Source organism: Giraffa tippelskirchi, chromosome 11 (genome assembly GCF_054371585.1).
Source record: "Giraffa tippelskirchi isolate mGirTip1 chromosome 11, T2T-mGirTip1v1.2.pri, whole genome shotgun sequence".
Taxonomy (NCBI): domain Eukaryota; kingdom Metazoa; phylum Chordata; class Mammalia; order Artiodactyla; family Giraffidae; genus Giraffa; species Giraffa tippelskirchi.
The window spans coordinates 117630722-117657175 of record NC_137285.1 but is presented as its reverse complement, the minus strand read 5'-3'; the positions used below and the strand labels follow the sequence as shown (position 1 = coordinate 117657175).

The 26454-nt window shown below is 41.1% G+C and overlaps 1 protein-coding gene and 1 long non-coding RNA gene across 12 annotated transcripts in view; one reads left to right on the top strand and one right to left on the bottom strand.

Moving 5' to 3' along the window:
- Positions 1–12411, bottom strand: part of DENND5A (DENN domain containing 5A) — a 97013-nt gene extending 84602 nt beyond the window's left edge. For 4 of the 11 annotated variants that reach the window (XM_081540714.1, XM_081540715.1, XM_081540718.1 and 1 more), the window contains exon 1: positions 11969–12411. In XM_081540714.1, coding sequence (XP_081396840.1) covers positions 11969–12080 — 112 coding nt within the window. In that variant the 5' untranslated portion in view covers positions 12081–12411. Of the gene's footprint in view, positions 1–1322; positions 1606–11622; positions 11873–11968 lie in introns of those variants that run through there. The other 7 variants (XM_081540719.1, XM_081540720.1, XM_081540725.1 and 4 more) reach the window with 5 other exon arrangements.
- Positions 12408–16505, top strand: LOC145526062 (uncharacterized). The gene is made up of 2 exons (XR_014068657.1): positions 12408–12623; positions 16349–16505. It is a non-coding gene; the product is annotated as an uncharacterized LOC145526062 (long non-coding RNA).
- Positions 16506–26454: the final 9949 nt, after the last annotated feature.

The following is a 26454-nucleotide window of genomic DNA, read 5'->3' as shown; positions in this document are numbered from 1 at the left end:
CCAGGATATTTGGCTCTAGGTGAGTAAACACACTATCATGGTTATCTGGGTCATTAAGACCTTTTTTGTATAGTTGTGTATTCTGTGTATTCTTGCCACCTCTTCTTAATATCTTCTGCTTCTGTTAGGTCCTTACTGCTCTGTCCTTTACTGTGCCCATCCTTGTATGAAATGTTCCCTTGGTATCTCTAACTTTCCTGAAGTATGAAAAGGCAAAAATATCCAGAATAGGCAAATCCAAAGAAACAGAAAGCAGGTCAGAGGTTGGCAGGGGCTTGGGGGAGGGAAAAATAGGGAATGACTGTTCAATGCACGCGGAGGTTTCCTTTTGTGGTGATGAACCTGTTAAGCACTTACGTAATGATGATGGCTGCACAATATTGTGAAGTGTACTAAATGCCACCAAACTGTACATTTTTTAATGGCTAAAACGGTAAATTTTATGTTACATGTAATCTACTACCCTCTCTCAAAATAATATATATATAATTTATATATATATAGGGTGAAATGATAGCATGCGAGAAGTGAGCATAAATTGGCATAGCACTTCCAAGAAGAAATTCGTCATACCTATGAAATGCCCTTAAAGGTTTATCTAACTTAATAACTGTCTTACTGTTATATATACTAGAGAAACAGATACAGATTTTTATAAAGTATATATGTTGTAAAATTACTTATCATAAAAGAGTATAAACAAACCACCCAAGTGCCAGTTAATCATTAAAAATTGTATAGTTCACTCACACTCTGGATAACAAATTAGAAATAAAACCAAGTAACAATTTGATTTGTTAAAAACAAATAATAATTAAAATCATGTTTATGAAGAATATTTAATGACATGGGAAAATATTCAAGACATTTAAAAATATGGAAAAACGATCAACATATAATAGTAAATTTAAAAAGCAGGATACATTTTTTCTCTTACGATCTCAATTTTATAAATCTGTATTAGTGTCCATACATTTTTTCCACTGCAAGTGTTTTTGAAATATTTCCTGACAATCAACATATCCCAAAAGACAGTTTATGCAAGTCAATGAGAAAAAGATAAACACAAAAGAAATCATGAACAAAGGACTAAACAGTAATTCGTTGAAGAAATACACAAGTGTACACGAACTATATGAAAAGATGCTCAGCCTCACAAATAAATTTAGATTAAAAGACATTTTCTTCCTAGAAGACTGAAAACACTTTAGAAAAGCAGCTAATATTCCATTACAGATGTACAGAAAAAAATTGGGTAGCATCTTAAAAACCGTAGGGTCATAAAGAGTCTGACATGACTGAGTGAGCACAAAGAGTCTAACCTTTTGAGGAAGGCGATTTGGCAGTATCTCTCACTTTTACTTTCACTTCATTTTTAAAATACACTTGTTTATTTAGTTAGCTATTTTTGGCTGCACTAGGTCTTCATTGCTGCACGTGGGGTTCTCTAGTTGTGGTGCAGGAGATTCTAATTCCAGTGACTTCTCTTGTAGCAGACCCAGGGCTGTAGGTGTACCAGCTCCAGCAATTGTGGCACACTGGCTCAGTAGTTGAAGCTCCTGGGCTCTGAAGTGTGGGCTCAGTAGTTACTGGTGCTTTCGTAAACTGTAAAGAGAGGATAATGTCTTGTGGTACCTAGCAATGAAATCTATTTAATAAATAATATCTGTTAATTTAATTATTAGGCATGGACCAGCTTACTCTAGCCTCATTTCCTTGACTGTGTTCCCCATGACCTAGTGTACTTATGAGTGGGATGATCAGCAGAGGGTAGCATAAAAATGGGTAGAACAAAGCTAACTGGTCCTTAGGAAGATTGATTCAAAGACCTTGGCCTCATTAAACTCATCACATTCACTACCAACTGAGCTGAGCAACCAACAGAGCTAGACCAGCAGATCATCAATCCTCCATAAAACACTAAACATTCTTCTAGAAGATAAAACTACAAATGTTTAAATATCAACTTTTCAAACAATAAAACTGCAGCAAAAAGAAAGTGTTTCACAGTGGACGTAAAGGATGAATACTAGATAATTATTTAGCAAAGAAAAGGATTAAAAACCATTTGAACATACAGCACAACTGGTTAGTTTAGCAGGTGATACTTCTAGGTTTTTGTTTTATTTTTCCCAACAAGAGACTGTAATCCTAAGTCAACTTGTCAATAGGACTGGTTAAATAACTAAAACTATACGGATTCACTTAAAAAAAAAAAAAGTTCATCCAAACTATTATAAAATTTAGCTCTATTAAAAATTACAAAAGAATCACAGTGCAATACAAAATACCTCTCCTATCACCATTTTATCTCCAAATCTGCGACTGACACTTAGCTTTTTGAGTATGGGAAAACAATCATTGCTACTCTTCTACAAACCTCCACATTCTTTATTACTCAGCACTTGGAAAAGCTGTGGAAGTCTGGCTTATTTAAGTTTTAAAAAGTTAAGTACTATGCCTTATATCAGAAAAAAAAAAAGCATGGTTACATACAATTCTTTGAAAGCCCAAATAAGCAGGCTTTATCTTTTCATAATTAATACAAATATTTATCAAATACCTACTATATAAAGCATGGTCTTCTAGCAAAGCTAAGAAATTTGTCTACCTGACTCTAGGACAAGTGAAGTTATAACATGGTTCTGTAATGTTTTAATTTGTATAAAGACCTATGGTCTTTATAATCAGGAAAAAATTTTAATGTAATGGTCACTGTCAAATAAAGACCCTGCGGAAAGAAGACAAGAGACATCTAACATACTCAAAACTTTTGGTTTTCTTCAACAAATAGCAATAATTAATACCTATCTTCATGACACTGTTAAAAAGCTATTCTACAACTACAAAAAAACAAGGGGAGAAAGGACACTAGAGATGACACAACTGAGAAAGGAATTCTTCTGACATTCCTGGAAAAGTAATTCTAATGTTTTGTTTTTTTTTAATGAATCTAAGTTGTTGTAAATTGGGCTTATCCACTTATTAATTGTGGTTTATGATTATTATTTCTAAATCATTTTCTTCTGTCTTTCTGACTTTAAAAATCCTAAAAGTTTCTTAGTTGCTTTCCATATCCTTTCATTATAAAGAATATGGTAAATCAGAAGTCCCAACCAGGCTTCCCTGGTGGTTCAGTGGTAAAGAATCTGCCTGCCAATGTAGGGGACACAGGATTGAACCAAGATCGGAGAAGATCCCACATGCTGCGGAGACCAGCTAAGCCCCTGTACTGTAACTATTGAGCCTGTGCACTAGAGCCCGGGAGCCACAACTACTGAAGCCTGCATACCCTAGAGCCCTAGATCTTCAACAATAGAAGCCACTGCAATGAGAAGTCCATGCACTGCAACTAAAGTAGGCCCCACTTGCCGCAACTGAAGAAAAACCCTGGCAGCAACAAAGACCCAGCGCAACCAAAAATAAACAAAATTATTTTTTTAAAAAAAGAAGTCACAGCCAGCACCCAATGACAACCAGAAAAAGATGCAAACTGCAGGCTACAGGGAGGGATTTCTGAGGTTAGCAAATGCAAACCTTTTTTTTTTCTTTTCAAAGAAAACTGACTTCAGACAAAAAGCATAAAACATCCTGAAACAGATTCACAAAGTAGAGCGTCTTAGAAACAAAGCCCCAGTAACTATTTGGTCTTAAAAAAAAAAACATTTCCAGAACTGATAAGAATGGGGAGATAGGAAAATATATATAAAAAAATACCAACCAGCCTCAACAATTCAAAAAACAAGTGACCTGACTCCTCTCCTGACAGAGCTCCTCTACTGCATTGTGGTTTGGGGAATGAATCAAAGAGGCCACACAACAGTTCTGCTACTCACTGATTAAGCTATTGCTTCAGTTAGTTCAGTTCAGTCGTTCAGTTGCATCCAACTCTTTGCAACCCCATGGACTGCAGCACGTCAGGCTTCCCTCTCCATTACCAACTCCCCAAGCTTGCTCAAACTCATGTCCATAGAGTCAGTGATACCATCCAACTATCTCATCCTCTGTCAACCCCTTCTCCTCCCGCCTTCAATCTTTCCCAGCATCAGGGTCTTTTCAAATGAGTCAGCTCTTCGAATCAGGTGGTCAAAGTATTGGAGCTTCGGCTTCAGCATCAGTTCTTCCAATGAATATTCAGGACTGATTTCCTTTAGGATGGACTGGTTGGACTTCCTTGCAGTCCAAGGGACTCTCAAGAGTCTTCTCCAACACCACAGTTCAAAAGCATCAATTCTCAGGCACTCAGTTTGCTTTACAGTCCAACTCTCATATCCATACATGACTACTGGAAAAACCACAGCTTTGACTAGACAGACTTTTGTTGGCAAAGTAATGTCTCTGCTTTTAAATATGCTGTCTAGATTGGTCATAGCTTTTCTTCCAAGGAGCAAGGGTCTTTTAATTTCATGGCTGCAGTCACTATCTGCAGTGATTTTGGAGTCCAAGAAAATAAAGTCTGTCACTGTTTCCATTGTTTCCCCATCTATTTGCCATGAAGTGATGGGACCTGATGCCATGATATTAGTTTTCTGAATGTTGAGTTTTAGGCCAACTTTTTCACTCTCCTCTTTCACTTTCATCAAAAGGCTGTTTAGTTCTTCTTCCCTTTCTGCCATAAGGTTGGTGTCATCTGCACATCTGAGGTTATCGATATTTCTCCCGGCAATTTTGATTCCAGCTTGTGCTTCATCCAGCCCAGCATTTTGCATGATGTACTCTGCATATACGTTAAGTAAGCAGGGTGACAATACACAACCTTGACAAACTCCTTTCCCGATTTGGAACCAGTCTGTTGTTTCATGTCCAGTTCTAACTGTTGCTTCTTGACCTGCATACAGATTTCTCAGGAGGCAGCTAAGGTGGTCTGGTATTAGCACTTAAGTCATTGCTTAAGTATTGACAAATCTATAATTTCAAAATAATAATCTCAGGAATTCCTTGGTGGTCCAGTGGTTAGGACACTGCACTTTCACCGCCAAGGGGGGAGGTTTGATCCCTGGTCAAACCCCAGGTAAGATCCTGCAAGTCACTTGGAATGGCCAAAAAAAAAAGGAGTAATCTCATCAATGGTGAGAAGCAGACAGAAGACCTGGATTCTAACAGTTCTTTCTAAATTACTGGGGAACAGTGGGCCAAAAAATATATTCTCAAATGGGGCTGAAAGCATTAAAAAGTGTTTAAAAACTATTATGTCATTTATAAATATTAATCATTACCATATGTCAAAAGTGGGAGCTAGACTATCTCAGATCTACCTCTGACAGTTTTTGATTCTATGACCAAGATAAATGAATTCATACTCATATTATGTTTTCCCAACTAGGAGTAGTTTAGAAAACAAAGAATTGGACCCATACTCACAGAGGGATGAAGCTTAATAAGAGGAACCTCCACACATTCTCTCCCTGCTCAAGGCCCCTCAGCACTCCATGAAAACATTTTAGATTAATGCAGCTAGGTCAGTCCATGAGTACATCACAGATGGCGTAGCAAAGTTTTGACCTGAAATGCCCATCACACTAATGAACAAAACAAACAAATTACTAACTGGCTTTCTTTAACAGGAAACTATGATAGATCCCATGGATGACAATCAAGCAAATATCCTAAGTATAATATTTGAAAACTTGATAGTCTAAACCATAGCCGCTCCCGTCTAACTTCCTGGAGCCATAGCCGACTCCTAGGAACCACACTGAAAATAGCTTGAGAGCAGGTGCATGCCCTCATTTTCCACCATGACAGGACTCCCAACATCCAGGGTTCTACATACTCCAAACTAAAATCAGTCATCACAAAACATCTGGAACACAGACACTTAACCAGTATCTGCTTCACTTAAAAACTTTTGAGAACTAAATCTAAAAATCTAGTAGAGATAGCCTGCATGTTATCAATGAATTCCACAAGAAGACACCAGCTTCCAAAAGGCAAGGCTTTCTCTCTTTTACTAGGTCCTATGCCTATCCAGCAGTAACCTAAAACATATCAAGTACAGGTCCCCTTCTGTGTACCCAGATTCCTGAGAGACCTCTAAGACTACCTGACAGTAATTCAAATCTAAGGATGGCAACAGGAATTGAGGAGTTGAGTCAAGTCCATCTTCCACTAGAGTTAGCCAAAAAAACAAGGATATATAAAAGGATATAGGACTAGACTTATAGAAGGATACAGGACTGGAAATGGGTATTACCGAAGGAGGACCGAAGCTAGAAAAACTTTATTTATAATCTACTACAGAAGGAAGGAAGGGCTAAACAGAGTCTAAGAATTTGGTTTAAACACCAAACACTGTTACTCAGGATTTCCTCCTAAGAAAAGGGGAGCAGAGCCCTAGTGTTATTAAAGTGAAATCCACTTACCTTCAATGTGATCCTCCCTACCTAAGGGTGTGTGAAGTAGGTGTTCTTGTGTTAAGAACATAGTCTCTCCAACTAAATCTAGCATATAATTCTAAACTGCCTTGGGGCTGCTCTGTAATTGTTTTCTGTGTGTTAGTCTCTCCTCCTGACTTCTTATTTGCTCTAACTTATAAAAGGAAACACATGACCTAACTTAAGAACTCTCCTCCTCCTATCCTGACCTCTGGAAGTATCCACAAATGCCTGAGGTAAGCCATTGGGATTTGAGTTTTGCTTAAGCGAGGCGTCTGAGTTTCAGAGAAGATGCCTTTATAAAATGACCATTTTATAAAAATGGTCATTTTATAAAGAGAATCTGAGAGAATCTGCCCAGAACTGACCAGACTGGTACAGGAAAATAAAATCTAAGGTTAGTTCAAATTGACTACCTGTTTGAAACTGGCTCATCAAACTTTTTATACTCACTTCATCTCTGAGAAGAGATAAGCTTTTTTTTTCTTTTAAGTAAAATATCCTTCTGAGTCATCCAGGAATATGCAAATCAAAACCACACTGTGATAGCACTTCACACCCCCTAGGCCACCCATGATCAAAAAGATACTAAGTGCTGGTGAGGATACAGAGAGTGTAACCCTCAAACACCACTGCTGCTGCTGCTGCTAAGTCTCGTCAGTCGTGTCCGACTCTGTGCGACCCCACTAGTGGGAATGTAAAATAGTGCAGCTGCTTTGGAAAACAGTCTGCAATTTCTCAAAAGGTTAAACACTGGCCATTAACGCAGCCATTCCACTCCTAGGCATATACCTAAGAGAAATGAAAATATACATACACAAATGTTCACAATACCATTATCTGTAATAAATGAAAAGTATATAAATAACCCAAATGTACATCAACTTATGATAAGCAAAAGGTGGTATATCTATACAATATCATTCTGCCATAAAAGAAACAATGTACGGATACATGTTACAACATAGATGAACCTTGAAAACATGCTAAGTAAAAGAAGCCAGTCACAAAAGACCATATATTATATGATTCCATTTGTATGAAATATCCAAAATAGACAAATCCATAAAGATCAAAAGTAGATTAATGGTTCCCAAACAACCTGCCGCCCTCAAACTCTCTTCTTTCTCAAATTCATCAGCACTTGTTTTTACAAAATTATAATTACAATAATAAGAGTACCTTTCATTTTAATAAAAGGTCTAGAAGAATCTATATTAAAATGTTAACTACTATTTCTGCATGAAGAGATTATTTTTCTTATACTATGGATGTGAATAATGATGTGAACTAGTATTGATTTGGTGATAAGAAAATAAAAGGTTTTCCCCCACAAAAAACAGTAGAATAGTGGGTGCTTACAGCTTGGGTGTTAGGGAGTTGGAAGGATACAGGTAGTAACTGCTAATGGATATAGGTTTGAAGGGCGAGTGATGAAAATATTCTAAAATTGATTGTAGTAATGATTGCACAACTCTGTGAATATACTAAAAAACACAGAATTGTGTATTTTAAATAGAAGACGTATCTCAATAAAGACATTTTTATATATTAGAAAGAGAAAGATGATGCATACTAAGTGATAAGGCAAATGGAGCAAACTGTTAACACTGAATCCGGAAAAAGGATGCACTAAAGTTCTTTGTACTGAATGACAACGTTTGGTGTGAAGTTACATCAAAAGAAAAAACTAAAAAAAAAAAAAATATGATCTCTCTCTTGTTAATCACACACAGTATCTTTGCTTAACATGAAACAGAAACCTGCCCTAGAAAAAAACAATCTTATGTCTGCTCCTGCCAAACAAACGTTTTACTGTCTCCCTACCACCCATCAAATCCCTGCAAAGCATACAAAGCATCACTCTAAGAGAAGAAAAAAAGGATAAAATGTAGCAAGTGAGGCAAATATTCCCCAACTTTTTCAGGACCTCAGTTTCCTCATCTGTAAAAATCAGGTTATATAATCTCTAAGAGTGCTTCCAAGGACTTCCCTGGTGGTCCAGTGGTTATGTATTCGCCATGTAATATAAAGTCCCACATGCCTTGGAGCAACTAAGCCCATGCACCACAACTGAGCCCACATGCCACAGCTAGAGAGTCTGCGCACAGTACAGCAACAAAAATCTCGCATGATGCAACAATGATCCTGCATGCCACAACTAAGACTTGATGCAGCCAAATAAATACATTATTTAAAAAAAAAAAAAAAGGTGCTTCCATGTTGACATTCCATGATTCTGTTGTTCTAACTTCACTGCCCAATATAGTTAAGGAGCAGTAAGATCTGACCAGTCCTCTGGCTTTCCTAGACAGTGAGCCATTTTTCCTCTTTTAATGATGATATTAAAAGATGATTTCAGGGTACTGTCTGTGTTCTAAGCAGGTTCATACAGGACACTGGCTAGTTTCCCATCTATGTTCCCAAGCCCTCTCTTTAATTCTTGGCAAGACCCACTTCTCAGAGCCTAAGAAACTGGAGTAGCGGATTCATGAACCTAGGATACTTATATCTCAATGCTGGGTGCAGGTCAGTGAAAAGGAATGTAAAGATTTCAAAGTAAGAAATAAGTTACAAGCATACCGGAAACTTAACTCGCAGACAGAGATAGGGAAAGTTAACTCAAGAGTCCCATATCCTGGTAAAACTTCTGCTGCAGTCACCTGGTGGTGATCATAGGAAGAAAAAGGGAAAATGAAGATGCCCATAACACCCATCTATCAAAGAGGTAGAAAGAGAGACTGGAATCTACTATCATCTGCCTCCCCACTTAGAACGGGCCAACAAAATGGGTCAATGTTTTGTAAAATCAAAATCAAAAATGTTCCTTCCAGAATTGCTTATCTCCTTGACAAACTCAAAACCCAAACAAGCAGATACCATTTCTTCCAGTTGGCTAGACCTGTGCTTCACCAACAGATTACCTTTCTTTCCTTCCGCCCGAAGTACTTCCTCAACTAACTCAAAGCGAAACAAAATAAATTTTCATATCTTCTTCACTTCCTGCACAACAAGTAACTACATGACTTGCCTAAATGCTTAAGTCTACAAGAAAGAGGAGGAGGTGACAGGGAGAGACTTCATATAAAATTAAATGATCAAAGTGTTTTTTCGACAGTGCGAGTTCTATGGTTATTGCTGCAAACAGAAAAGAAGGAATCTTAATTTTTCTCCATAAAGCTAGAAGAACACAGAGCATCTTTTATCTGTTTGTTCTGGATTCACTTACTAAGAGTATAGAATCTATCTGACTTAATTTGTTTGAAGAGAACATAGACTCCTCAGTACCTCCCTAGGGAATCTGGGTGCAACTCACAATTTCCTGTAGTTTCATTTACTATGACATCATCAGTTTGGGAGCTATAAGGCAGAGAGAAAATGCACCCTGGAGAGCTTCAAGACTGACCCGCATAGAGCTATTTGTATTGTTTTGTTTTCCTTAAAGATTCCCTCTGGGTAGTCTAGATTCCCCTATCAACCTACCAGAAAAAAAATGGAAGAAAAAAAAGAAACCCTTCAATCAGTGCTTATTCTAGCAAAGGCCACCTATTGAATAAACAGTCTTGGCATTCCACTACTGCAACCATATTTAAAAAGAAAAATACCCTTCTTTACACATTTTATACATCTCATCCCCCCTCTTTATTCTCTCAATAAGCTTTCACAAGGATATAATTTTAGCTTCCTGAAAAGCCAGATAATTAACAGATATTCACTAAAAGAGAATTAACATTTTTGAGAGTCTACTTGATAAGACACTTTTTATTTACATTCTCTTTTTTAGAGATGAGGACCCCAGAAGTTATATAACTTGGCCTCCAGTCACAGAGATAGTCAACAGCAGAGTGAGAATGTTTAACCCCAAAACCCATGTTCTCACTAACAAATCAAATCATTCCCAGTTCCACTCATAAGCTTTATCATCTGCAAATCATTTTCTTTATTTTTGAAAATCAAATAGACACTCAAAAGCACAGCATAAAAATAACATTGGTTTATTTCACCAATTTAAAGTTTCTTTTACTGAGGAGAACTGTGTCATTTTAAGTCTTTTTATCAACATGTTAGTGTTTTCTAAAAACCCAGCCAAGCAATGAAATGCAATTTATGGCACAAAAGGGGCACTGGATCAAAGTGAGGCAATTTACTGTCCTTCGTGGGCTCCTTTTCTTCTCTGAGGTCCTTCCAGCTCCAGTACCATGAACTGAATTCCAACAACTATATCTCAAAGTCACAAATTCAACAAATAGGAAACACAGATGAAAAATTAGCAACAGATTACAGGAATTCAAAGACCTAAAAAAGAGAACTTAAAACTACCCCAACAAAAGACCAAGTATTAATTAGATCAAGTATTAATTGTATTACTGTTTCATGATTTTTTTCTCCACCTGCTATTAATTTGAGGAGGTAGTGTATTTGCTCTGACCTTGTTAAAGGTCATCAATTTATCACTTTTTAAAAAGACAGTCCATTTTGATGTATGCATCTAATTTTTTTTCATAAGAAACACTGACATTTTTCTGGTGGGGGGGCGGGGAAACACACAAAACCTGTCCTGTCATCTCTGAAGCAAAGGAAAATTAGTCAACAGGATATTCGCTTTCAGGAGAAAAACTTTACAGTAAACACATCATGACAGAACAGTAAAAAGGAATATCTCTCATCAAAGCAGGATGACACAACAAACCTCCACCTACATAAAACCTGCAAAGTGGACACTCCAGACGAAAACTTTTCCAAAACCAATGACGGTGCAGTGGAATTCGCGGGGACTTTACAACTCTGACACCGGTGCAGTGGAATTCACGGGATTTTACAATTCTGACACTCGCGTGCAATTAGCGCCAGATCTGATCTGGGCCCTATCTTCACTTCCCCACCACTTCCCTTTGAAAGATGACTTGAGAAGCATCACTACGCAACCCAGGCTCTCTAACTAGGCTGCTGCCCTTTTATTCACCAATGACGCTGGTCTCATAAAGGGCATAAATTATTTTCAATTAAAAAAAAAAAAAAAACGGCACGGCCCCGGGTTACGAACCCTTTCCAGAACGGAGTTCTCGCCCTCCTTGGTGTGGCGCAAGTTCACTTTATTACTTCACGTCCCATCAACTCTGGGGGCCTAGCCCAGGGCTGGTTAGAACTGTTTTGAGGAACTGCGATCACAGGTTTCTTGGGAGGAGGCCAGATAAAACTCACCAAGTTTTTGTTTTCCTTTTTTCTTAAAAGTCTGGGTGGAACTTACTTTCACCAGGAGTGGGATGCCTTCTTCCCTCCCTAACGGGTGTTCGAGAACAAGCTTCCCTTTTATTTTACACAAAGTCACTCAACCTTCACCGAACTGAGAACACAATCCCTTCCCTCCTCATCCGGGAGGACCTGGCCACAAGCGCAGCGGGGAACAGGGACCGTTCGGACCCGTTACGGCTCTGAGCCCCTCTGCCCGTTTCCCCTCCTCAGCCCGATGCCCCCTACCCCGCGCTCGCCACTCGCCCGCCTCCCGGGACAAAGCCAGGGTTGGGGAGGATTTCTCGGGGGTCCCCGACGGCCGCGGGCGCGGGGAAGCGGCCCTGGACTCAGCGCGCACTCACCCGACAGCTCGTCCGGCTCCAGCCCGGTCTCGGTGTCCAGCCCGCAGATGACAAAGTAGTCGGCGAAGCGACTGGGCGCCGAGCCCCCTCCGCCGCCTCCGCCGCCGCTCATGGCGCCGGGGCCGAGCCGGGCCGGGCCGTGCGGAGCGTCGAGGGCCCGCACCCGGGCGCCCGCCCGCCCTCAGGCCGCCCCTCCCGCCGCCGCTGCCGCTACCGCGGCTCCGGCCGCCGCCCCCGGCCTTGGCCCGGTCCCCGCGGCCGCCGCGGCTGCCGTGACGGGGCAGGGGGGCACCGGGCCGCCCCGCGCCGCATCCTGGACTCCTTCCCCTCCGCTTTGCGGCCGCTGTCGCCAGCCGAGAGCGCCGCGGCCGGAGCGAGCGCGGAGAAGGGCGGAAAGCGCTGAGGAGAGCCCCCACCGCGGCTCCCTCCCGCCGCGCCCGCGCAGGCGCCGTTGGGGAGGGGGCGGGCTCCTCACGGAAAGGATGACGTGATGCTCTTCTGGCCCGGCGGGCCGCAGCTTCCCAGGCGGTCGCCGCAGCGCGGCAGGCAACTGCTGGATCGTCCGCACCCGCCACCCCCTCGGGGCTGCGACTCCGTTAGGAAGGGCAGCGGAGGTGCGAGATGAGTGGACGCATCCTTCAGAGCCTGGCCCCTGGTCCGTGCTCCGCCCCCACCCCCGACCCCCATTGAAGGTCCAACGATCTCCTCCGTAGCCCGGCCCTGTGTCGGGAATAGGTCTTAAGGTTGAGCTAGGAAACCCAGCTCATCCTCTCTAGGAAGCCTACTGGCCTAAGCCGCAGATAGCCTTCTTCCCAGTCCCGCTCCCTGACGTCCATGGCTGGCCTTTTCTCTGGGGATGTCTCCTCTTTCGCCAGAGGTGAATCAGCCCGCTGTATATTTACCCTTGGCTTATAAATGGGGAAACTAAGGCTCAGAAAGAAGCGAGGCCTTTCCCCATGGTTCCGTAAAGTCTGAAAGACAAAGCCTGGAGTTGAATCCTGGGCTTGTGATCAGTCCCTGACCTCTCACCCCCACTCCAGGCAGGCCTTTTCCCTTGCACATGGCTGTGCCTTTCTCTCTTCTAGAGCCTCCAGAGGCCCCTGTCATTGCGAGCTTCCCTTCTGCTTCTGACAATTCTCAGTTCCATCCCTGAGCGAGTTCTCCTGAGGAAGTGGGGGACCAGGAGAGAAACTTGCTTCCTGGTACTTGGATTGGGACCCTCCGATTTGATTTCCCACAGAATCTAGGCAGAAAAATGGAGATCAGAAATCAAGAAGGCAATGTGTATAGTGGTTACTTCTAGTAGGCTCTAGAAACAGAGTGCTCAGATTTGAAATCTGACTTTCTCATTTACTGTGTGACCTTGGGCAGTTTCCAGGTGCCAGCCGTCATGTTTCTTGTGATTCCATAAGATGAATGCTCATACAGGTTAAATGATTAGAATAGTGTCTGGAAGTAGTAGGCACTCAATAAATATTAGAGATTATATTATTATTCCAACAAGAGGTATGCCTAGGGTCTGCTCTGACAGGCTGCTGCTAAAGGCCTGAGAAGGCAGCTCGCTTCCCCAAAGGCTCACCCTGAGTTCTCTCCTGGGTACCTCTCTCAAGTATTGGTTCCCACGGGGAGGGTGACTTGGAAGTCACAGCCAACGTCACCTGGAACCATAGCACCTGATCCTCTTTGTATGTAACCTGCCTGAACCAGTAAGAAAAAAAGTGCAGAAAAGGTAGCTTTACAAAGTGCATTGAGGGTGGTGCCTCACCCTCTCTTGCATGCTGGGGACACAGAGACAGGAGAGGAGGCTCAGAGAGCTAAATGGTTACAATGCATGGAAAAGGGGCATCCTTCCAGGGTGGGTGATGATCAGGGAAGGCTTCCAGGAGGAGATATAATCCAACCTGAGTTCCAAAGGATCAAAAGAAATTTCTCAAGTAAAACAGGGAGGGAAAGATGTTTCAGACAGCATGTGCAACAACACACAGGGAGTGACAGGTTAAAATGGTTACATAGGAGCAACAAGATGTAATTCATTTCTCTGGAAGACAGAGAATTAAAAGGTGAAACCAGGGAGAGAGAAGAGGGACAAAGCAGGAAAGGCTTCAAATGCCAGGCTAAAGAATTTACCCTGTGTCAGAGGAATGGTAACCTGGAGGAATTTAAGCTGAGGAGTGACAAGATCTGATTTATATCTTAGAATGATCACTCTGGGAGTCATAGGGAAGAAGAGACTTGAAAAAGGCTTGATTAGTCTCAGTTTGAAGTCTAGAAACTTTTTATCCAATGTGTCCAGGGTGATCAGGTGCTAGGAGACCTCTCACACTAACTCAACTCATAAAACATGTTAGAAACAAAAGACTGTATTAATTTGCCCTGGGAAATGTAACTGCTCAGAGGCCCAGAATACTCAACTGTAAAGTAATCTCCTTCCATTAGGAAATATGTTTGGCAGAGTGATTGCTTCTTCCAGATTCAGAGGAAAACAACAGAGCTGCGTGCTCTTAAGTTTTAGATTAAATCCTCACTTCCACTCTTGCTAGTTATGTGAGCAGAGGTACATCAGTCAACTTCTCTGAGATGGGAATAATCATTCTTACCCCCACAAGATTGCTTTCAAGATTCTTAATTTTTTTTAACGAATGAAGAAAGGAATTTAAATATCTGGAACATAACATACTCTTTTGTTCTTAAACCAATGTTTCTTTTTAGTATTTATTTATGTGTTTGGCTGCACTGGGTCTTAGTCATGGTGTACAGGATCTTCGTTGTGACACGTAGGCTCAGTAGTTATGGCTCAGGCTTAGTTGCTCCGTGGCATGTGCGATCTTAGTTCCCTGATCAGAGATCCGACCCATGTCCCCTGCATTGCAAGATGGATTCTTAACCACTGGACCACCAGGGAAGTCCCCATAACATACTCTTAATAAGCGGCAACTTGGGGCACCCATTTCAGCACCGAGGATCTGAGAGAGAGCAAGTCGATATCTGAGGGAAGGTAAATACAGGAAATACTCCTGGGCTTCCCTGGTGGCTCAGATGGGAAAGCATTCTGCAATGAAGGAGACCTAGGTTCAATCCCCGGTTTGGGAAGATCCCCTGGAGAGGGTGTGGCAACCCACTCCAGTATTCTTGCCTGGAGAATCCCCATGGACAGAGGAGCCTGGTGGGCTACAGTATAGGGTTGCCAAGAGTTGGACACAACTAAGAACAGCACAAATAAGGAAAGGGCATGAGGCAAAAGTGTGCCTGGAGTGGTCAAGGAACAATAAGAAAGCTAGAGTGGCTAGGGAGTGTTGGAGGTGGGAGGAGTGAGAGAAGATGGGCTTACAATTCACCAAATAATCATGTTTCCCCTGTCACGGTGTGTGGAGTTGTCCCTAGGAAGCAGCTGCCTGGTCAGGGAAAACGTTTCCCACCCTACTTGCATTCAGATATTGATCATGTGTCTGATTCTCACCAATAGAATTTGTGAAGGACTTTATGTATGTCACAGCTAGATTAGGGTACTTAAGAAGCAAAAGGGAGAAAAGGGAACCTGCCTACACTGTTGGTGGGAATGTAGGTTGGTGCAGCCACTATGGAAAAGTGTGGAGGTTCCTCAGAAAAATGAAAATAGAATTACCATATGATCCAGCATTTCCATGTCTGGGGATATACCTGGACAAAATTGTAATTCAAAAAGATACATGTACCCTATGTTCATAGCAGCACTGTTCACAATAACCAAGACATGGAAACAACCTAAATGTCCATGACTGATGAATGAATATAGAAGATGTGAGGTATATACATATATATATATATATATATACACACACACACATACACACACAATGGAATACTACTCATTCATAAAAAATGAAAATGCCATTTGCAGCAACATGGATGCAACTAGAGATAATCATACTAAGTGAAGTCAGAAAGAGAAACACAAATACTATATCACTTATATGTGGAATCTAAAATATGGCACAAGCAAAGCTATCTATAAAACAGAAGCAGACTCACAGACATAGAGAACAGACTTGTGACTGCCAAGAGGGACAGGGTGAGGAAGGGAAGGACTAGAAGTTTGGGGCTGGCAGACATGAACTATTTCAGGATGGACAAATAACAAGGCCCTACTGTATAGCACAGGGAACTATATTTAGTATTCTGTGATGAACTATAGTAAAAAAGAATATTTTTAAAGAGAATGTCTACATGGTGTATAACTGAGTCACTGCTGTATAGCAGAGATCGGCACAACATTGTAAATCAACTATACATCAATAAAAAAATAATAAAATTTTAAAAAGAGGCAGATGAGATTAACTAATTAATTAAAATTTTAAGAAACAAATGAGACTTTTTCCATCTCTCTTTTTTGCCTTCCACCAGCTAGAAGTAGAGAATTCGGAGGTTCTAAGGAATGGCAAAACAGAAGACAGAGAAACCTGGATCTCTGAATCAACTACATGGAGGAAAGGCTCTAGCTGACCAAGAATACCCCCATAGGACTGTTTGGTGAACAGAAAACAGACTTCAGTTGTGTTAAGCCACTGGTAGTGTGTTGTTTTTTGTTATGGCAACTAGCATTACCATCACTCAAGTAGAAGATATTGGGGTGGGGGAAGCAGATTACAGAGAGCCTTGTAGGCACATTTTAAACATTTTACCTTTGTCTCTGAATAAAATGAAAAATCACTGGAGATCCACTATGTGGATCACAATAAACTGTGGAAAATTCTTAAAGAGATGGGGATACCAGACCACCTTACCTGCCTCCTGAGAAATCGGCATGCAGGTAAAGAAGCAACAGTGAGAACCCAACATGGAACAACAGACTGGTTCCAAATTGAGAAAGGAGTACATCAACGCTGTATATTGTCACCCTGTTTATTTAACTTAGATGCAGACTACATCATTTGAAATGCTGAGCCGATGACTCACAAGCTGGAATCAAGATTGCCAGGAGAAATATCAACAATCTCAAATATGCAGATGATACCACTCTAATGGCAGAAAGTGAAGAGGAAGTAAAGAGCCTCTTGAGGAAGGTGAAAGAGGAGAATGAAAAAGCTGGCTCAAAACTTAACATTCAAAAAACTAAGATCATGGCATCCGGTCCCATCACTTAATGGCAAAAAGATGGGGAAACAATGGAAACAGTGACAGACTTTATTTTCTTGGGCTCCACAATCACTTTTGCTTGTGCTTCCCTGGTGGGAAAAAATCAGATGGTAAAAAATCTGCCTGCAATGCAGGAGACCTGAGTCTGATCTCTGGGTTGGGAAGATATCCTGGAGAAGGGAACAGCAACCCACTCCAGTATTCTTGTCTGGAGAATTCCATGGACAGAGGAGCCTAATGGGCTCTCGTCCATGGGGTAGCAAAGAGTAAGACACGGCTGAGCGAATACACTTTCACTTTCCAAAATCACTGTGGATGGTGACTGCAGCCATGAAATTAAAAGACACTTGCTCTTTGGAAGGAAGCTATGACGAACCTAAACAGTGTATTAAAAAGCAGAGACATCACTTTGCCAACAAAGGTATAGTCAAAGCTATGGTTTTTCTGGTAGTCATGTATGAATGTGAGAGTTGGATCATAAAGAAGACTGAGCACCGAAGAATGGATGCTTTGAAATTGTGCTGTTGGAGAGGACTCCTGAGAGTCTTTTGGATAGCAAGGAGATCAAACTAGCCAATCCTAAAGGAAATCCACCTTGAATATTCATTGGAAGGACTGATGCTGAAGCTGAATCTCCAATACTTTGGCCACCTGAGGCGAAGAGCCAATTCATTGGAAGAGACCTTTATACTGGGAAAGATTGAAGACATAAGGGAAAGAGGGCGGCAGAGAATGAGATGGTTAGATAGCATCATTGATGCTATTGCATGTATCAATATTGATATTATCAATAGACATGAGTTTGAGCAAATGTCAGGAAATAGCGAGGGACAGAGGAGCCTGGCATGCTGCAGTCCATGGGGTTGCAAAGAGTTGGACACGACTAGGCCACTGAACAACAAAAGGTAGCATTTTAAGCATTTTATATATGTTATCTCTGCCTAGAACATGTCCTAATCTCGAGATTTGTATATCCAACCGACTTCTTATCGTATAAATCTGGAAGTCTAAGAGACATCTCAAAGTTAACATATTCCAAATCAAATTTCTAATTTACACCCATAATACGATGCCCCTTCCACATGCTTTCCCTGTCTCAGTAATTGGCAACTTCATGCTTTCAGTTCAGTTCAAAAACTTCACACTCATTCCTCTCTCTCTCTCTTTCTTTCCCTCCCTCCTCACACCTATATCACATGCACACAAACACACAGACACACACATATGCACACATACCACGTCATATCCATTAGAAAAGTCTATTGCTTTTGAAAATTTTAACAATGAGTAAAGCATAGCAAGTTGTCTACTTTTAATCCTTGTTTGGTTCAGAAAGTTATAAAAGGAAGCTGGAGAAAGAACAGGTTTCTGAAAGTGTGAAACATCTTGGTTACATGAATTCCAGAAAATCACTAAACATGGTTTGAAAAATATTGGGTTGGTCAAAAAGTTCATTCGAGTGTTTCAATAACATCTATTGGGAAAATCTGAATGAACATTTTGACCAACCCAACACTTTATAACTGTATCTTATAAGTTACCCATACTTTTAGTTAGTATTGCTGGATAATGATATAAATAATGGAAAAACCAAGGACAAACACAAATTCATATTGTATAAAATATAATGATAAATACAATAATAAATCCTTTATTTTTAATATAAAGAAAAAAGTAGATAATTTTATAAACAAGTCAGTTTATTTCCCTTTGCTTAATACATAGTCAATAAACATTTTTAAAATTCCAGTTTGAAATACACAGGGTTGCTTGCCTTATAACTCCCATGGGTGTCAGTTCTTCCCTAGAGAAATGTAGGAACAGCAGGGCTAATCTTGCAAGTCTGTACCTTACATAGAAGCACCAAAGTAAAGGGAGAGAGGGAGGATGTGATCCCAATAGATTATCTCAAGAACAGAGCAAGTGAGCCCTTAGGAATGGTCCACGCAGGTCTGCTTACAGAGCCAAACATTCCTTTAAAAGCTGGAATGAGGTCATTGGTGTATCTTGGATCAACACTAACTGCAAAATTATATATATTTGCATTGCAGTATTGTTTGTAAGAGCAAAACAAACAAAACCAACTGGAAACAATCTTAATATCCAGCTTTAGGCAACAGGTTAAAGAAACTACAGCTTGCACAAATACTGAAATATGCACCTGTAAAACAAAACAAGAAGAAAAGGATAAAAGACAAGAAAAAAGGAGACTTATTAGATACTGATAGAGAAAAAAATACAAGTTGCTTTGCTAATGTAAAAAGCAAGGTGCAAAACTGTATGTATAATAGTTAAAACATGGAAGTAATGTAAGTATCCATCAGTAGGTGACTAGATAAGCAAAACATGGTATATAGATACAGTGGAATATTATTCAGCCTGGAAAAGGAAGGAAATTTTGACATATGCTACAACACAAGTGAGGCTTGAGGACATCATGCTAAGTGAAATAAGCCAGTCACAAAAAGACAAATACTGTGTGATCCCACTTATTTAAGTACCTAGAAGAGTCAAAGTCATAGAGGCAGAAAAAGAATGGTGGTTGTCAGAGGCTGAAGCAGGGGGAGAGGAATGAGGAGTTTTTGCTTAATTGGCATCGAGTACCTATTTTGCACAATGAAAAGAGTCATAGATGATGATGATGGTGGCACAACATTATGAATGCACTTAATGCCTCTGAACTGTACACTTAAACATGATTAAAATGATAACTTTTATGTGTATTTTATCACAAGTTCTCAAATTAAGAAAAAAAATACACAGTAAAAATAAAATAAAAATTCAAGGTAGACTTCTGTGGTGGTACAGTGGATAGGAATCTGCCTACCAATGCAAGAAACACAGGTTCAAGCCCTAGTACAAGAAAATTCCACCTGCTGTGGAGCAACTAAGCCGCTAGAGCACCCATGCCACAGCTACTGAACCCCTACGCCTCAAGCCTGTGCTCCGCAACAAGAGAAGCCAACACAGTGAAAAGCCTGTGCATGCAGCAAAGAGTAGCCCCTGCTCGCTGAAACTAGAGAAAGCCCAAGCAAAGCAACAAAGACCTAGCACAGCCAAAAACAAATAAATAAATAAATAATTTCAAAGTAACTCACAATTCTTCAGTTATTCTGAACTTATTTCCTGGACTGCTGCTGCTGCTGCTAAGTCGCTTCAGTCGTGTCCGACTCTGTGCGACCCCATAGACGGCAGTCCACCAGGCTCCACCGTCCCTGGGATTCTCCAGGCAAGAATACTGGAGTGGGTTGCCATTTCCTTCTCCAGTGCATGAAAGGGAAAAGTGAAAGTGAAGTCGCTCAGTCGTGTCCGACTCTCAGCGACCCCGTGGACTGTAGCCTACCAGGCTCCTCCGTCCGTGGGATTTTCCAGGCAAGAGTACTGGAGTGGAGTGCCATTGCCTTCTCCGATTTCCTGGACACTGGTTTTTAAAAATGAGAAGCTAGATGTGAGCTAAAGATACAATTAAAACGTGGAAGAAAACAATATACGAGTAGAGGATTAAAAGATACAAAATATTAGGTAGAAAATACGCTACAAGGATATATTGTACAAGGGAATACAGCTAATATTTAATATAAATTAAATTACCTAAGAATGTTAAAAATTGTGAATCACTGTCAGTTCAGTTCAGTCACTCAGTCGTGTCTGACTCTTTGCAACCCCATGAATCGCAGCACGCCAGGCCTCCCTGTCCATCACCACTCCCGGAGTCCACCCAAATCCATGTCCAATGAGTCGGTGATGCCATCCAACCATCTCATCCTCTGTCATCCCCTTCTCCTCCTGCCCTCAATCTTTCCCAGCATCAGAGTCTTCAAATGAGTCAGCTCTTCGCATCAGGTGGCCAAAGTATTGGAGTTTCAGCTTCAACATCAGTCCTTCCGATGAACACCCAGGACTGATCTCCTTTAGGATGGACTGGTTGGATCTCCTTGCAGTCCAAGGGACTCTCAAGAGTCTTCTCCAACACCACAGTTCAAAAGCATCAATTCTTTGGCGCTCAGCTTTCTTTATAGTCCAACTCTCACATCCATACATGACCACTGGAAAAACCATAGCCTTGACTAGACGGGTCTTTGTTGGCAAAGTAATGTCTCTGCTTTTTAATATGCTGTCTAGGTTAGTCATAACTTTCCTTCCAGGAGTAAGTGTCTTTTAATTTCATGGCTGCAATCACCATCTGCAGCGACTTTGGAGCCCAGAAAAATAAAGTCAGCCATTGTTTCCACTGTTTGCCCATCTATCTGCCATATTGTATACTTATAACTTGCATAATTTTTGCATCAACTCTTCTTCAAAAAATAAAAATAGATGAAATGTAGAAGAAGCAAACTGACTTATTAAAGAAGAGCTCTGAGTGGAGCTCTAAACAAATCTCTGAAGTCTGACACCCAAGGTTCAAATCTCAACTTCACCATTTATGAAATCTGTAATTTTAGGTAAATTTCTTAGCCTCTCTGTGCCTTAATTTTTTCATCTGTAGAAGGAAGACAATAACATTATTTGTCTCATATGTTTGTCATGTGACTTTAAGTAATACACATAAAAAAGAATGTGCATGTATTGGGCTATCATCTGTGTAAAAAGGATAAAAGAAATATGTACTTTATTCTTTCTTGTATATGCATATACTATTTTTGGAAGAATAAATAATTTTGTTAAAATGTATTGTTCTAGAAATGGAAACTGACAGGGATCAAGAATAGAAGGGAAATATTTCATTATACATTGTTCTGTACTTTTTGACTTTTGAACCATAAGAATGCATTATTTACTCGAAAGACAGACAATATTAAAACTTTTAAAAATGCTATCCCCTTCCTCCACTGGCCCTACTCACACAGCAAGATTACTCCTCCGGACACATGGCTCTAGTCATGCCACACTCTGCCACTCAGAGTCCTTGGTAGGGCACAAACTCTTCCCAGTGTGACTGCTAAGGCTTTGTATGATCCAGGCTCAACCCACCCACCTTTTAGTCTTCCAACATCCCCCTTCATACCATCTATCTCCAGTCAAGATTTACTACTCACTACTTTCCCAGCAGTCACCCCACTTGGCACGAAGTACCCGTAACCAGTCCTCATTTGGATAGCCCAGAGTTAATCACTCATTTGTGGCTCCTCCTCTGTTACCCACCCAGGCACTTGGACCCTTTAATCGACATTCAGGCAAGGCTTTATTGGGATTCCTGCTGCAGTACAAGGGAGTGAAAACAAGTAATAGGTGCTCTTGCTCACTCCCTGAGAGGAATGAGTTGATCCCTTAAATGGGATGAAGGTAGGGGCAGATCAGTGGGTTGGGCTTGAAGGGTGGCTTGAACCTGCCCACTCCCAGTTCACAGTACAGCATTCAAGAAAGGCCTGCGGGTGAACTCACAGGTGCTCAAAACCCCTCCTCTCCAAAGTTCAGTGAAGAGTTCACCATGTACAAACTGAAATGAATCCCACTGATTATATAGAAAAATGCAAGCTTCATGATACAGGCTTTCTTCCTTTTAAAAAAAATTATTTATTTGGCTACGCTGGCTTTTAGTTGCAGCATGCAGGATCTTGGATTTTCATCGTGGCCTATCAGGTCTTTAGTTGTGGCATGTGAACTCTCAGTTGCGGCATGTGGGATCTAGTTCCCCTGGACCAGGGATCAAACCTGGACCTCCTGTGTTGGGAGCTCAGAGTCTTAGCCACTGGACCACCAGGGAAGTCCCAATACAGGCTTTCTTAACACAAGAAAATGCAAACACTGCTGGATATAGAGCGACACACACATAACATCTCAGGCAGTCAAGTCCCTGTGTACACTGATCTATGCCCTGCTGTTCCATCAGCCCCCAGTACCTCATTCATAACCAGCATCAGGCTCCTCATGTCGCTCATTGATGCAAGAGCTCTAAATTGGTTGAAAATCGGACATCACATTTAGCCACCATAACTCATAGCAACCAAGAAGACCCAAAGAAGAGTCAGCAGCAAGCAGCATCTCCTGCCTCGTGGCCTGAGGAGGTATAAAGTTGAGCAACAGGAAGAACAAATTGCCAATAATGTTCACAATGATGAAATGTTCCCAGAAGTTGTGCATGATCATGTGCATGTGTTTATCTATGTATGTGTCTGTTTATTTATATGTGAGTGAACATTTGTATACAGAGTTGATCATGTATATGTAGGCACTTAAATATTTTAGATGTGTCTTCATATTTGCATGTGTTAATAATTGTATGTGTGTGTGGTGTGTGTGTGCATGTTGTGTGTAGTGTGTATCTGAGAAGGCTGAGCAAGTTGCTAGACCAGATAAGCAGAGGCTCTTGACAAACCTAGGAGTGACTCACTGGTGGTCCCTTCTGTCCCCTCTTCCTTTTTATCCTCCTAGACTGAGAGTCTTTTGAGAGTCTGGGTAAAAGACTAAGTGTTAGTCACTCATTCGTGTCCATCTCTGCGATCCCATGGACTTTAGCCCGTGAGTCTCCTCAGCCCATGGAATTCTCCAGGCAAGAATCCTGAAGTGGGTAGCCATTCCTTACTCTAGGGGATCTTCCTGACCCAGGGGTCATACCCGGGTCTCCTGCATTACGGGCAGATTCTTTACCATCTGAGCCACCAGGAAAGGCTGACAGTCTGGGTGGATGACCTTATATGTGCTGCATCCCTTAGGCTGTGAACACAGCCCCTTACTATTCCCATCAACTCGAGAGCCAAGAGCTTTCTGGGAAAGGCCAGATGGTCTGCTGAGGGGAAGTGAAAGGCCTTTGGACCAGATCCCAAGAAGAAGATATATTTAACTGTGGCTGAGCTCGCAAAGATTTTGGAGGGGGAGGTGATGAAATTGTTATCTATCTTAATTGTGATGGTGGTTACATAATTGTGTATGTTTCTCAAAACTTACAGAATTGTACACCAAAAAAAGTGAATTTTACTGTAAACCAAACCTTAATTAAAAAATAGGAAAAAGTCTGTACAATTGAATAATTTAGTATTTTTTCAGCTATGAATAAAACCAGTGTCACACTATCAATTTGCTAGTTTATATCAATTTGTCTTTAGTATGGCAGACAAAAAACCATATAAGAGTAATTACACATAGAAAAATTAAAGAAATTTGATTGTTGAAATGATTAAATTTATAATAATGAATTGACAGAATTAAACAGCACAAGACTTTTAACACATCAAGTATTAACTATAATCAAACTGAATTTCTAAAAAAATTCACATAATTATGCCCTAGTTTATATTTGGAGAACTCTTTGTTTTTATTCACACATAAGAAAATGTTCCTTTTTTTTTTGGCCGTGCCACACAGTGTACCAGATCTTAGTTCCCCAACCAGGGATCGAACCCATGCCCCTTGCAGTGGAAGCGCTGAGTCCTAACCACGGGACAGCCAGGGAATTCCCGAGATGTTCTCTTTTAAGAGTACAGTTTAATGTACTCTGTGGACAAAGAAGAGATATTATTGGGTTGCTGGTAACTGTGGAGCTTGCAAAAGGATTATTAATAATTGCTATTCAATGCAATATACTCACAATGCTCAATAGATTTTAGCAAATGTTAAAGAAATGGTTTGGGTTTTTTCTGAGTCTGAATAAAAGTTCATAAAATTTCAGGAAGAGGACAAGGAGGAAGAAAGATGTAGATGCCGCTCCTGGGGACTGGAAACACTCAGTGAATGACACTCAGGAACCAAGGAAACCCAGGTTAGAATCCTCACTACGCAATGTGTGCGGATGATGTGACCTCGGCAGATTTCTCATTCTCTCAACTCTTTGGCTTACCCAGTTTTACAGAGAAGTACAGCTTCTAATAGCTGCAATTTTCAGTCCTTTTATTGCTTTCCCACCTCAGTTCAGTTCAGTTCAGTTGTCACTCAGTCGTGTCTGATTCTTTGTGATCCCATGAATCGCAGCACACCAGGCCTCCCTGTCCGTCACCAACTCCCAGAGTTTACCCAAACTCATGCCCATCGATTCGGTGATGCCATCCAGCCATCTCATCCTCTGTCATCCTCTTCTCCTCCTGCCCCCAATCCTTCCCAGCATCAGGATCTTTTCAAATGAGTCAGCTCTTCACATCAGGTGGCCAAAGTATTGGAGTTTCAGCTTAAACATCAGTCCTTCCAATGAACACCCAGGACTGATCTCCTTTAAGATGGACTGGTTGGATCTCCTTGCAGTCCAAGGGACTCTCAAGAGTCTTCTCCAACACCACAGTTCAAAACTATCAATTCTTCAGTGCTCAGCTTTCTTCACAGTCCAACTCTCACATCCATACATGACCACTGGAAAAACCATAGCCTTGACTAGACAGACCTTTGTTGACAAAGTAATGTCTCTGCTTTTTAATATGCTATCTAGGTTGGTCATAACTTTCCTTCCAAGGAGTAAACCTCTTTTAATTTCATGGCTGCAATCACCATCTGCAGTGATTTTGGAGCCCCAAAAAATAAAGTCTGACACTGTTTCCACTGTTTCCCCATTTATTTCCCATGAAGTGATGGGACCGTCCCATGATCTTAGCTTTCTGAATGTTGAGCTTTAAGCCAACTTTTTCACTCTCCTCTCTCACTTTCATCAAGAGGTTTTTTAGTTCCTCTTCACTTTCTGCCATAAGGGTGGTGTCATCTGCATATCTGAGGTTACTGATGTTTCTCCCTGCAATCTTGATTCCAGCTTGTGCTTCTTCTAGCCCAGCGTTTCTCATGATGTACTCTGCATAGAAGTTAAATAAGCAGGGGGACAATATACAGCCTTGACGTACTCCTTTTCCTATTTGGAACCAGTCTGTTGTTCCATGTCCAGTTCTAACTGTTGCTTCCTGACCTGCATACAGGTTTCTCAAGAGGCAGGTCAGGTGGTCTGGTATTTCCATCTCTTTCAGAATTTTCCACAGTTTATTGTGATCCACACAGTCAAAGGCTTCGGCATAGTCAGTAAATCAGAAATAGATGTTTTTCTGGAACTCTCTTGCTTTTTCGATGATCCAGCGGATGTTGGCAACTTGATCTCTGGTTCCTCTGCCTTTTCTAAAACTAGCTTGAACATCTGGAAGTTCACGGTTCACGTATTGCTGAAGCCTGGCTTGGAGGATCTTGAGCATTATTTTACCAGCATGTGAGATGAGTGCAATTGTGCGGTAGTTTGAGCATTCTTTGGCATTGCCTTTCTTTGGGATTGGAATGAAAACTGATCTTTTCCAGTCCTGTGGCCACTGCTGAGTTTTCCAAATTTGCTGGCATATTGAGTGCAGCACTCTGACAGCATCATCTTTCAGGATTTGAAATAGCTCAGCTGGAATTCCATCACCTCCACTAGCTTTGTTCGTAGTGATGCTTTCTAAGGCCCACTTGACTTCACATTCCAGGATGTCTGGCTCTAG